General features: G+C 37.3%; 1 protein-coding gene across 3 annotated transcripts in view; it reads right to left on the reverse strand.

The window, feature by feature from the left end:
- GALC (galactosylceramidase) overlaps positions 1–11073 on the reverse strand; it is a 38493-nt gene extending 27420 nt beyond the window's left edge. For 2 of the 3 annotated variants that reach the window (XM_421304.8, XM_025150952.3), the window contains exons 1-6: positions 10195–10425; positions 9608–9676; positions 7258–7321; positions 6294–6407; positions 3639–3778; positions 2221–2259 (exon numbers count right to left, since the gene is read on the reverse strand). In XM_421304.8, coding sequence (XP_421304.6) covers positions 2221–2259; positions 3639–3778; positions 6294–6407; positions 7258–7321; positions 9608–9676; positions 10195–10365 — 597 coding nt within the window. In that variant the 5' untranslated portion in view covers positions 10366–10425. Of the gene's footprint in view, positions 1–2220; positions 2260–3638; positions 3779–6293; positions 6408–7257; positions 7322–9607; positions 9677–10194; positions 10426–10470 lie in introns of those variants that run through there. The other variant, XM_040701554.2, reaches the window with a different exon arrangement.
- Positions 11074–13658: the final 2585 nt, after the last annotated feature.

The raw sequence follows: 13658 nt of genomic DNA on the forward strand, positions 1-13658 counted from the left end.
TTTAAAAATGGAAAGAATAGGATCTTATTGGATAAGAATTTAAAAAGCAACAAAATCATCACTTCTGTTTCATTTTTCTTCTACTTTGTAAGAAATATAACTGGAGTCTTAGTGGATGAAGCAACTAAAATAACTTCCTACAGTAAAATACTTAGCAAGATGACCAAGAACTCAAACATATGTATGTCATAACAAGGAAAGCTTGCTGTACAGATGCACACTTTGGTAAATAAGTCAGTTCTAAAATGGCTCACTACAAATGGAATCGCATTAAATAAAGAAGAGATGCCACATGACATTGCAGTGTGCAAGAGAATGAATGATAAAACAGATGTTAAATAAAGCCATACAGTAGAGGAAGGCTGACGCATTTCAGAAAATATTTTGGTGATTTTAAGATCAAATTTTAAAAATTCAGCTATAGAAGCCAAAAGCTCCAATTCAATGGTATTTAAAAAGCTAACAAACAGAATACCACACCTCCACTTGACAGTTTGTTCTCCACATTCATTCTCTGCACATCAGGAAGCCAAGGCAAATAGATTAGAAAGCCTCCAAGTGATATTGCAGAGGACCGAGCAAAAGAGAACCAGTTTCTTTGTGATGTAAAGAAAACTAATCAGTGATTTATTGAAATGTGAGTATTCTATTTATGGTAAGATCTGCCTTCTCTTTGATGATTACTTTTACAAAAGAACATATCATCTAGTCTATGAACAGATCTAGCTTGCAGTTCAAAAAACACGTTACTCTACCTTGTATTGCCTTATTCCCTACAATTAGAATTATCCTTTAGGAAACTACTAGTATCTTCAGATTTCTCCATTAGCTGATACCTTACTAGTGAACTACTTTTGTAGTAGCCTACAGAAGTGATAATCCAGAAAAATCACTTTAATGAAATTAGTCATGTAATGAAGCATAGATAACGTAGAATTTGGTCTAAGTTGTGATAAGCCACATAAACTAAACTGCTGTGGTAACACTGACCAAGTAAATCAGTTTAAAAATACACAGTTGATTAACACATCTGTTAATAAGAAACAAAACTGGATAAGGTGTTTCTCTTTCTGTTATCAGGTAAAATGCCAACAGTTTTCTGTTTCCTGACATCCCTCACCCAAAGTAGTTCATATGAGCTGTACAGAAACTTGCATGCATACATACTAGGAAGGAAGTGAAGTGTTTCATACAAGAGCACTCTCACTTTTCAGGAGCAGGAAGAATTTTATATACGCCAGCCTCATGAAAGACATTTAACTCATGCCTAACTTTTTTACCCCACTAAAAAAACGTCATGTCTAATTGTTGTACACAACTTTCTGTATTATTCTACTAAAACTAACCACTGAATGAAATAAGTACAGAAGTTGCCAGGACAAGTGACACAACTGACTTTATGCAGTGCATACAAATTAAAAAAACTTATTTAATAGCCACTAAGTGACTAACTTTAAGCAGAAGGGATCCAATTTCTTCTGAGTTCTGCATAAAAAAAAAGAACAGAAGTTTTCTTCATACTCAGCTTAACTCTTTCTTTTAAGAAGAGGTAATGCGATCACTTCTTAGCCTCAAAGCAGCAACAAGGAAATGAATATAGCAGAACTTATGCTGAAGTGGAATCTTAAGCATAACACAACTCAAACAGAAGTAAGCTTTCAAAGAAGGGCATGCAAGGAAGGAAGCAGTGATAGCTTAGTGTTACCTCATGTGAAATACTGTCACTTTCCAACTCATTTAGAATGAGGTACCAACTTTTACAGACTTAAAATACAGAGCTTTTACTTTATGGAAAAGGCAAATCAGAAAGTGTCATAAGAACCTGGACTTGTATATCAATAATTTAAGTGTACTATATCCACTGGAACTTCACAATTTTAAGGAATTGTAGATCTTAGATTTACAAAAGAAGCTATTTTCATTTTCCACCTGGTAAGAAGACAAATTTTTATGATTCAACTGGGGCTTCCATTCAGATGTCCTGGATATTTAGCACACACTGATTTACAAACTTCAAAATAAATTTTTCAGATAAAAAAATTCTAAAGATCTGTCCCTATCGGTATTTTATGCCTGCAACCACCACAAGAAAGAGTTCAGTAAGCAGTCACAGGATAAGGTCTCTATTCTAGGGGAAGTGAGACAAGTAAATCACATCTAAATTATAACAAAAAAAACTTCAGAAGCACATTTCACTTTTGAGGAGGAAAATATACATACCTTGATATATTTGCTGTTAAATGCCCTTTCATTCCATATCTAGAAAGCAAAAAGTAAAAGGCCATTTAGAGAAGTCAGAATGCATTGATACATAATGTAATCTCATATACACTTAAATAAGTCTTTCACAATCATTTCTGAACTCCGTGGTTTTAGTTTGCTAAAGGAAATTGCTCTGATTGGTTTTTATCAGCCCTCCACAAGAGAATTCTATATAAAAATTCAAACCAGCTGCTTATTTATCTAGTTCTTAGGCCTATTGTCCGTAATCTTGCCAAAAAGAACACTAATGCTGTGGGAGCTCCACAATGGTTAGCCTTGTTACACATTACATGTCATTAACAATGGGTCTACAGTTTGGTAGAAATCATGGAGAAAAACACTGTAACTTCAAGACACAGTCATAGAGAACATCAAGTAACAATACAGATACCAGACATTATTTTAATACTTAATAAGTAGTACTTACCTCCTAGTCTGAAAGCAGAGCAAGGCAAGAACTAAAAAGTTGTGTCGTGCACATACCTTCCTCCCCACTGCCTCCCTACAATTTGTTAACACTTAGATTGACTAATACAGTCAGCAACACAGAGACATTCCAGAAGAGATATACATCATACATATCTTCCCACATTACAGTAAGAAGGTCAGACCTTCTTAGTGGGACAGGAACCATAACTTCAGAAGCTCAACCCAGGACCACTGGGTTGACTGTCAGCTTTTCTGCAGTTAAACTGCTTTGCATCAAAACACTTAGAAGCCCAAAATGAGTGCTTCAGTGAACATAAGACTTACTTTAGATAAATTATAAATTTTCTTAAGCAGAAGGAAAGAAGAAAAGGTTGAATCCCAGTCAAATAATGAATTTCAAAAGTGTTTTTCTCTCTCGCATCTAAATAACATTTTTTTCAGATATTCCCTCCCTACTTCCATATAACATCTTATAACACAATATGGCAGTTATACTTAACATATGCACCTTAACTACTTACTTAATAATGCAGGTAAAAATGGAAGAAGTTGTAAAGGGTTGCCATTCAGCAAAATAATAACCATATTTTATGCCAAGAACTCACATTAGCTGAGTTCTGCAAACTCTAAGTCTTAACTAACATTTTTCATGAGCTGGTTACCTCTAAAACCCAGGGAGAAGTGAGTCAGGAAATTACACACTCAAGTTTCAAAATCCTTAGATTTTCTGGTAACTTTGCTCTAGAATTGGGAAGTCAGGAGTCTAGCCATTTTACACTGTTTCTGCATTAACGGCCAGTACTGTGGAAAGGCAGGAGTTATGGTAAGTAAGAGTCTCATTGCAACAGAAAGTTATAACCACAATTACTTTTTTTCATCTCTCCCTTCCCAGTATTCAGAGAAACAAAATCTTAGAAATGAAAACAGATAAAACATATCTTACTGACCCCAATATAATCAATATCCAGGTCATGATACTGTTTAGCTCCTAATATCCAAGAAATAATATAGTAAACAGTGACATGTGGATAATCATAGGGCCAGTCTTCACCCTTCCCTATCCATGATGGAAATGTCCAGGGTAATCCTGGAAAGAGAGAAAAAAAGCAAATAATTACTTAAGTGTGTGGTCTGTATTATTTAGTACAGTTTAAGAGCATGCTGCACTTTATCCTTCCTAAATTGAAGGAGCAGATAGCCCTTCAGATTTACACAGTTCCAGCAAAGACAATGAAACATAGCTTCTTTTACCGTAGAATATGCTATAATATAAACTGGGACCAAACATTTGTAGCTTTTATTTTATTTTTAAGTCAGAAACCCATCATTATTAGAGAGCTACTGACTACATATAATCTTTCTATTGTGTAAATTCTAACGGGTTTAAAATTAGAAAGACTTTTGCAAAAACATTTTACATTGTAAAAGAATTACAGTGCTTGTCTAAGAGAATCTGACCAGCAAAACCTGTAGCAAGTCACATCTTGTGGATGGGTAGGAAAAACCTGCTTCCTGGATGAGGGGTAAGGAGACTTATAAGCAGGTGGAGTAAAACAGCAAAACTGCCATCTTTATGAAATTTCACAGGTACTTAGACTAACCTTTGTTTCACCTCTCTTCTAGGATAAAGAAAATATACATATGTACTTCATTTGAAAAGAGCTTTTAAATATCACTGACTGAAATTTTAAGTAATAACAAATCACGAAAATCAGAGGACTTAATAGTTCTGTTGATGAAACTGGAATAGTACACTAAACGACAGAGAAAGGAAGTCTGTCTGCTGATACAGAGTGGAATATGCTCACAAAGCAGAAAATGAATATAGAGGGATAAATTATGTAACCAAAATTGTCACAGTGCAAGAATAAACATCAGTGACAACATCTCAAGTTCCTGGAAATAAAGTTGTCAAAACAATGCAACAGTTACTTTAAAGAATTTTTACAACTTTCACACTTGAACATTTGTTACAAGTTTTCATTTGGATGGAATTTCTCATGCATCACTTATTTCTAATAAACATCAGGAAATATAAATCTGATTGGCACTTGACTGTAGCAGCACTGTGGATAATCAAACTATTACGAAAGGAATAAGTTGCAAACCACACTTTCTTCCTTGTCTATGCTGTGCTGTACATGGAAAATTACTATTCAGAAAAAAAAATAGATTGAGGCTTAACTATACAATCAAGTGATGCAGTGTATTTATTTTTAATTACGAGGTTTCTCTGCCCTGGAGACCGCAGAAGTCTGGCTTGCTATTATACAGGTACCTGATTATTACTATAATAGTTCTGCAACCTCTGCTACTGCCACATACAAAATGGAAACAATTGTACTGTACACTCCATGAAAGCACTATCAATAACATAGGGCACTTGCATTCAACACCAAGGTCAACTTCATTGTCTCAAAAGGTAAGAGACGAAGGTAAATATCCTAAGATGTCAGGTCCAACAGCTAATTTAAAAATTTGTCAGGGAACATTGAAGGCCTGGCACATGGAAGAGCCCAGCATTTAGCTCAGGTCTAGTTCAGTGTTACAATTTCACTAAAACATTTGCTCAAAACAGCAGTGAGAGGTAAGTGCTGACATTTGTGCTTTTGCCTCAAAATTGAGTTCTATTGTTATTAGTAAGAAAGATTATATAGTTTCAGGAAGTACATACATGCCACCTGGCACCTCACTATGAAATCAAATTATTTATAACCAGATTCACTTTTGAAACACTTCTTGGAGACAGAGTGAAAAAAAATGTTATCATCTCTTTCATGTGAAATGCTGTAAAGTATTTCACCAAAATCCAGGATTCTGTATTTGTATTGTCACATACACTAAGAGAGTGGTGAGGTGCTAGAGCAGGTTGCCCAGATAGGCTATGGATGTCTTGTCCCTGGAGGTGTTCAAGGCCAGGTTGGATGAAGCCCTGGGCAATCTGATATAGTACTTATCTAGCTGTTAGCAACCCTGATTGTGTCAGGGGGATAGGAAGCTGATGATCCCTATGGTCCCTTCCAACCAAGTCATTCTGTGATACACAACCCACAATCAAAAAAAGGAAAACAACAAAGCTGCCTTACAACTCATATATGTAGATAGATCTATATCTATAGATATCTATCACATACACACACATATATATGCACATACAGCAGAGCAGAAGACAGGAAGCACTCTCATGGGGAAGGAAGGTGATGTGCTTGTGACAAGGACATATGATTGAGTTTGGAGCATGAAAGACTTGCACATTCATGCCTCCTTTAAATTTAATTTACTCCCCTGAATTTTTTATTCTATTGGTTATTCAGAAAAGTAGCCCTCGTGATAAATCATTTATATTTACCACTGCAATTAAGTCTAAGCACTAATGTCACTTGATGCAAGAAAATCATTAGTCACTGCCTAGAATGTTACACTACTATAGAAAAGCAAAAATAATCTGTTTAAGAGAAGCATCAGTGCAAGCATACCAAATACTAGAGATTCTATATCTTGTCTAGTGCAACATAAAAACATCTGTCTATTAAAACAACTAAGGGTAAGATATGTTAGAAAAAAATATATACATATAAATCCTAAGGCTTGGAATAATTTACCAATCAGTTTTATTTGGGGATTCCTCTTTTTAGCTTCTTTCATCAGCCACCACTCATAACCTCGGAAGTAGTTCTCATCATTCTCGTAGTGCATATGGGAGGGCTCAGTGCCATCTAGGAAGGAAATAGACAGTTAGTTCACAATTATCTTCTGTGTCATAAGCTGTTGCACATTATAAAGTTTTCTGCATTGCTCACTGCCACAATATGCAGTCAAGCACATAGCTCCAATACGGTTCACACATTCTTTGTTCTACACTTCAAAGCAAAATGAGTAGTGGAAGGGAACACACAAAACTGGCCACCCTTCATTCTTAGCATGTTAACTTCACATAAATGGTTGGCTTATTGGAGGAAGGACATTTTTGTGGGTTTCTTTTTAAAGGGACTATGCACTTTTTTTTTTTTTTTTGCATCAGAATGTGATCAGCTATTGGGCATTTCCTATTCCCAGATATAACACTAAAATATGCATTTATGATTATCTTGGTCTCAACAGTCACCAGGAAATTTAGAGCATTAGGATCATAAGGAAAAAAAAACCAACAGATCACCAGTGATGAAACTCCAGTGCAATGTAGCATCTCACTGAACTAAAAATGATAAATGCTTCTGATCTGTGCATTTTCATGTTTTTAAGCCATACACAAGTTTCACGGGGTTTGTTTTGCAGAAACAGTATTTGAGAAATGCTCTGCAGAGAACTCATTTTCTCCAGAGTACAACCTATTTATTTACCATATTATATATTTCTATATTGAAGGGAAGGAGGAAGAGAACACCATCTCTAAGACACAAGTATAAATTTATTTTACAAGTCTGCAGACACTGTTTCTGATATTTTTGTGTAACTTCAGCAGAACAACAGAACATGCATCTCCATGTCTCAACTGAAGAGAAGCATGCAGGACATGTTACTTACAGCATCACTGCAATGAGAAGCTAAACCTTGCATAGTCTATACCTGTTGATTGTCCATCACCACCAATCTCTACTTTGAGAATGTGTAAAGAAGCACCAAAATTTGGCTGGGAAAAAAAAAAAGCAAAGAGAAATCAGACTAATGACAAGATTATCTTTATGAGGAATATTAAAGTATTTTTAATGTTATTATAAGCCAGGCTTAGTGCTTTCTTTCAAAAGAATAACTAAATGATTAAACCTACTACCCTCATAAATTTCTTTGATACATTGCTTACATTGCTTACGTGAAAGAGCATATATATGTGTCAGAAATAACTTTTTCTGTAATTAACAGGTTACAAGAGGAGAAAAATTGCCATACTGAAAAACAAGTAGCTACAGGTCCACTATCCTGTTTCCCTTGCATTTGACTCGCAGGCAAAACACAGAATTTAAGCATGCGCAATTCATTCTACTCCTACTAAGTTCTTTCAGCAATTGGTGGTTTTAGAGTTGCTCAAGCCAGAATTTACACATAATCATTATTTTAATAAGCACTAATGGAGGTGGCCTTTTCTATGGAATAACCCAAGTATAAGTTTTAAGATTTAGTAATGAACTTATTAAAAAAAAGAGAGAGAGAGAGAGAGAAGCCCACACCTATGTAGACAATAGTTTGCTCAGCCTACAGGTTGATTTTTTTTTCCTGTCTTTTTTTAAATAAGAAGCAAGTTTTCCTCAGTTTTACATCTCTCCCTGTGCCATCCTTTATTTTAAACTTTACACATACCCTTTTCCATCTTCACTGTGCAAGCTGACCAACATTAAATACAAGAAGAAAATTGAGGCAAAGCCTCCTTCCATACATCTCATAACAATTTTAGGGGTTTTGGTGAAAGAAAATGCTAAAAGATTTTCAAATACCATACTCTCACAACTGACCTTTCTTTTATCATATTCCTGCTGACTCCTTCAGAAAACTCATACTTGAAACACACAAGTTGGGTCTTTCAAAGAACATGGATTTGCTTCCCAGTTATACGTTATTCTTTGTTATATCCTTTACCCAATTTTAAGCTACACAGTAAATTACTCCCCTCCAGCCATCTGGATTACAGTGCTTGAAAGTGACATGACATGCTCCTTCAGCAGAGTAATTTACAGTGCCAAAAGCAAAACAAGTTATTACTGTCCAGTGCAATAACCTTCCCATATTAAGTTGAGTAACTCCACAGGTTACACTTGCTACCCAACGCAGCTTACAAAATAGTAACATTCATATTCCTCCTAAAGTAACTACACTTTTTTTATACTAGTCTGGAATAGATATTCTATTGAAGTGATGCAACCAGATTCATAAAATTGATAAGCTATCTGTACTCGAATCAGAACTGTCCAACCCACTTCCTACAATCATAAAATACCAAAGCTCTCAATAACCCAAAATGCATGATGAAAATACATTGAAAACAGGAAGAAGAGAAATCCTAATAATTTGAAGAAATAGGCTGCCCCCACCCCAAAAAAAAAAAGAAAAAAAGCCCACAAAAACATGCTGACTATCAAGAACAGCAACTAAAAATGTAAGGTTCTGATAAAAACCCCTTTAGAGCAGCTATCAGCTATACATTAGCACCTATCATACTCTGAAGGAAGGAGACTCCTTCCTTCGGTTTTAGAGTCCACACACTTGACAACACTTGCTGGCTTTATTCTTCTCCCAGAAAAAGGAGCTTCCCAGCAATTCATAGAGGGATCAAAACTCTTAGAAACACAGAATTACTCAGGTTGGAAAAGACCTTAAAGATCATTGAGTCCAACCACAACCTAACTAAACTATCTTAACTCTAACAATTCCGCTAAATCATGTCCCTGAGCATGTCCTCTTGTGCAGAGCTATGAAGTCTATTCTTTATGTGAGAAGAATAAAAAAAGGTTAAAATATTTATCCCACAAGAATGCATAAAAACTTATATAATAAAATCAGGAAGACTGAAAAAAGTGTTTAACACATATAAGTGTTGTATTTATAGTTACTAATTGTAAAAAAAAAAAAAAAAAAGAAGTGAGCCCTTCATAGAATATATTTGGATGAGTGGTTTTCTACACAATGAATTGGTGTGTAAGCCAGGGTTTGCTCTAATAGGTTTAAGTTCTCTTTGGACTTGACCATTCCACTCTTTTAGCTACAAAGCCATCTACAACTCAGGTAGCAACACAACCTATTAATTTCCCTACTCTTCTACAGCACTCAAGTGTCAAGTTGAAACAACAGCTTTAAATAGATGCTTTACAAGATGGAGCTTGCCTAACCTCAAGAAGGCCTGAATATACTACAGGCATCCCAATATATGACAGTAAGAAGCTCTGCATGAAATCAGATATTAGAGCAGCAGTGACACAGCCCTTACCTTGAACAGATAATCTAAGATCTGGGAGCGATATGGTTCTTGGTAGTTCACAAGGAGTCTAGATGTGGCCTAAAACATAAAATGAAAATACAAATACGTTAACATTCTAACATCCAAGTGCATCCCCATTTTTATTTATTTATTTATTTATTTTGGTCTAGGCAGTTCCCCACAGCTAATAAACCTACAAAATTAAATACAGCATAACGCACTTGTTAAACACAAATGAAGTTCTTTCTAACCCTCCACTTGCACGGTTCTGCTTTTGCAGATTGGAGGGGCCCTGCTCACCCGTGACACACTGTAAAAGGAGCCCAGAGGGCAAGGACACAGGGAGATCCCACAGAGCCGCAAGCACAGCAGAGCTCTGTCCCAGCACTGCTCTCCTGCACTCTTCTCTCCCTGCCTCGGCTCACTGCACACCGTCCTCAGAGCCTCCCCAGCCCTCACGTCCCCCCTGCAGACCCTCAGCCCGCCGATACCCCCAGGCACCCCCTAGCAGGTTTCCTCATCCCCAGTTGCCCCCGCTCCGAGAAGGCGATGTCACCCCAGCCCCGCAGAGCCCCGCGCACACCTGCCCCGCTCACCCCGCCGCCGCTGATCGCCCCGATCCCGTCGAACTCCCTGCCCAGCCCGCCGGCATCGTCCAGCACGTAGGCAGCGCCGACCCCGGGGGGCCCCAAGCCCCAGCTAGAGCCAAGCAGGAGCCAAGCACAGAGCAGAGCCGCAGGACAGAGAGAAAGCCTGACAAACTCCATCCCGACGACCCTGTACCGCTCTGCCACCGGTCCCACCCCGGCCCTTCACAACCCGCATCTGTCCACGCCCCTGCCCGCCACGTGACAGCACAACCTGGCAATCACCTGAGAAGGGCGGGGCACCAGCGCTCCTCGCCGCCATCTTACTACAGGGAAAGGCTTCTCAGCCCTTACTGCGCAGCCTCCCGGTGAAGCTGGTGATTGCCATTTTGAGAGAGGGCACAAGAAGCTCCAACCCACGGTGAGGCGTACTGCCATGCTAGAGGAAGGTGCTGAACAGTGGGTGAAGCCAGTGAGGAGCCATGATGGGTGTGGGAATGCTGCCGCGTGCCTCAGGATGCGTAGTGAGGCAGCGTGTTTGCATCACAGGTGGACAGAACTTCTCTCTGAACTTCTCTCTGAAAACAGCATTTTGTGCAGTATGAGCACTGTTCACAATATTTATGCCAAGGTGGCTTTCATCAACTGCAAAATTTATTCGTCTTACAAGATCCACGTCCTCCAACAGTTTCCCTGGAAGGCGTGTGGCATTTCTCAGTACATCTCTCATTTCCAGGCCCTCACCAATAACTGTGACCAAATCCCTTGTGTTGTAGGCATGATAGGTACAGCATGGTGAAAGAAAGACCTTTAATCTTTTGAACAAGGAGCGGCAGTGTGGCTGGGAGCGGCTCTGGGGTGCAGGGCACCAGGGAGAGGCTGTGCTCCGAGGACTGCTGGCTGGTCTTGGGGCTTTCATAGAATCATAGAATGCCTTGGGTAGTAAGGGACCTTAGAGGTCAATGAGCTCCACCCCCCTGTCATGGGAGCCTGCTGATCAGTCTGATTATATAGTATAAAAATCCTTAAAGTGGAGCTTTCTGACTGTTGACATTGGTGTTCTGCAGAGCTCATGTTCCTCATGTTTCAGGAGTAATGAGGCACCGGGAAACGTAGTGGCTGACATCATGCAGGCAGTGTGTTATAGCTGTAGAAAAGCTCTGGTTTTTCATGTTTCTATTCACAAAGAATGCTGTTATTTAAGGAACTGCCTGTCTTGTCGGTGTCATTGAGGAATTTCATGTCTCAGTGATGACATTTGCTGATTAACATTTCCTGTTTATTTCTTTTTTAATAACAATACCGAACACTCATGAAACATTTTGCAGTTTACAGCAATATAAAGCATTAACTAATGAACCTGCTCACACCCAAATGAGCTATATGGTGTGGTGGCATTATTACATGCAGAAGGACAGAGTGACTTCCTCAGGCTACAGTGAGTCATGGCAGTGGCAGAATTATGCTCATAGTTCTAATGCATATTCGTTCCAGCAGACTGCAGTTATGCATACCCAGAGTGTGCAAATAAAGTATTGCCATCATGAGAAAATAACTGTTTAATTAAGTGATTTCTTAAATTAATACATCAATTTATTCCTTATAGAAGGCTTCAGCAGAGGAATTAATTCTCTTTTTCGCTGATAGGAACCTAAAAACATCAGCTTTCAAAACTCATACTTCCATCTTCTGGTGTGCTGAATGCCTGTCCTTTCATCTACTAAAGAGTAACATTCTTGAAACCTGTTTTGATGGAAAGAAGATTATAGTTGAATTATAAAGAATTTTATTCTGGATTAGGAATTTCGACCTGGTTTTTTTACCTGTTTTTTTTTTTTTTTCTTTTTCTTTACATCTTTGTCCACAACATAAGTACATGTGATCTGAAGCTTCCGTAAACTCACAGCTGGTAAAAATATTGAAGACTTAAACTTTTTTTTTTTTTTTTTTGTAAAAAAATTTCCACTGTTGATGCTTTTTTGTATTTCAATAATTCCCTCTTAGTAGCGCTGTAATCTCTGCCAACCCAAAAAATACATGTAGTTCTAAGATGACTGATTTAAATTACTGCATCTATCCAGGCCTCCAAACAAACAAACAAAAAAAAACCTGGAAACCAATTGCTGCTTGTATCAGAAATTGAATTGTTCTGTCCTGATGCAGACAATAGTTGGGGTTTTTTTTTTTGCATATAACTTTACTTCCAGAAACATGTAGAATGAGCATCACTTTTCTTGCTTCCTTTGATTCTTCAGTCCCCCATCAACTGTTCAACGAAGACTTTTAGAAATATGTCAACTACATTTCTCTATTTCTAACAATAACAAAAGTTGCTTTTTCTTCAGTGACCTATAGGAACCCTCAGCTGCCCACCAGACATTATTGTTAATAGATGCCATGTTAGGAAAAGACGGATGAAAAGTGACGAAACAGGTCTTTGTCTAATGACCTTTGTCTCTGTGGAAATAAAGCTTTGACTGAAATTCTAAATTAATTCTATTAATTTCTATTAATTCTATTCTATAAAAATTCTATTCTAAACTAACCCATCTTCTTCCAACTAAGGTGCTGAAAAGCCTCCATTTCACCAAGCTGGAGGGCGCTATGAGACCAGTTCAGGATCGCCTAAAATAGAATTGAATGATTTGATAATCAGTAGAAAAATTGTAGCGAAAAAAAATCATGCTCTGTCTGGGAAAAAAGGAAGTAACCAAATGTCTGCATACAGTGGTTAAATATGCAGCTACTTGGGACTATTTTCAGAGAAGTACGAATTTTAGAGTTTTTAATTTTGTCTGATTCATTTCTCCTTAGCATTTGAATCATCAAATAGGTTGATTTTTTTGTTACCCAATAGATGTACAATTAAAAATTCTACCCAGTTTCTTAGAAGCTGACATAAATCATTCTAAACTGAATTTACAAAAAATAAAATAAAAATAAAAAATCAGGGTACACAACACAGTATTCTCATCACAGAGGGAATTAACAAACTGTGCCATGTAGCAATTTTTTCACCTAATTGTCTATTAAAAGAATCACTTCCATGAAAGCAACGTACAATCTCCTCTTCATTTTGTATAAAGAAAAAACAAATATGCAAATTGAAGTGCATGAAATTTTTGTTATCCTATGTTAACTAGCACTGTTCACAAACTCGCTTCCATCAGTAAGCAAACAGAAGAGAAACAACAAAGTAATACAGGATCTGAAAATAATTAGGTTTTTTAGAAGGAACTCCTGAGATCTTTATGATATATTTTTTATGAATTCCTCATATGTACATTTTTCTTTGATTCTGTAATAAATTTGTAGGGAACAGCAAGTGCCAAATCTTTTGGTCAGAAAAATCCTCTATATTTTGAACACATACAGTGTTTTATTTCTATGGCATGGTTTCTCTGCAGAATGTGTTATATCCTAAATAAGTGGTTTGTAATATACTCTACTCATGCAATTTGGCATTATTTTCA

The sequence above is a fragment of the Gallus gallus genome, chromosome 5 (assembly GCF_016699485.2).
Source record: "Gallus gallus isolate bGalGal1 chromosome 5, bGalGal1.mat.broiler.GRCg7b, whole genome shotgun sequence".
Taxonomy (NCBI): domain Eukaryota; kingdom Metazoa; phylum Chordata; class Aves; order Galliformes; family Phasianidae; genus Gallus; species Gallus gallus.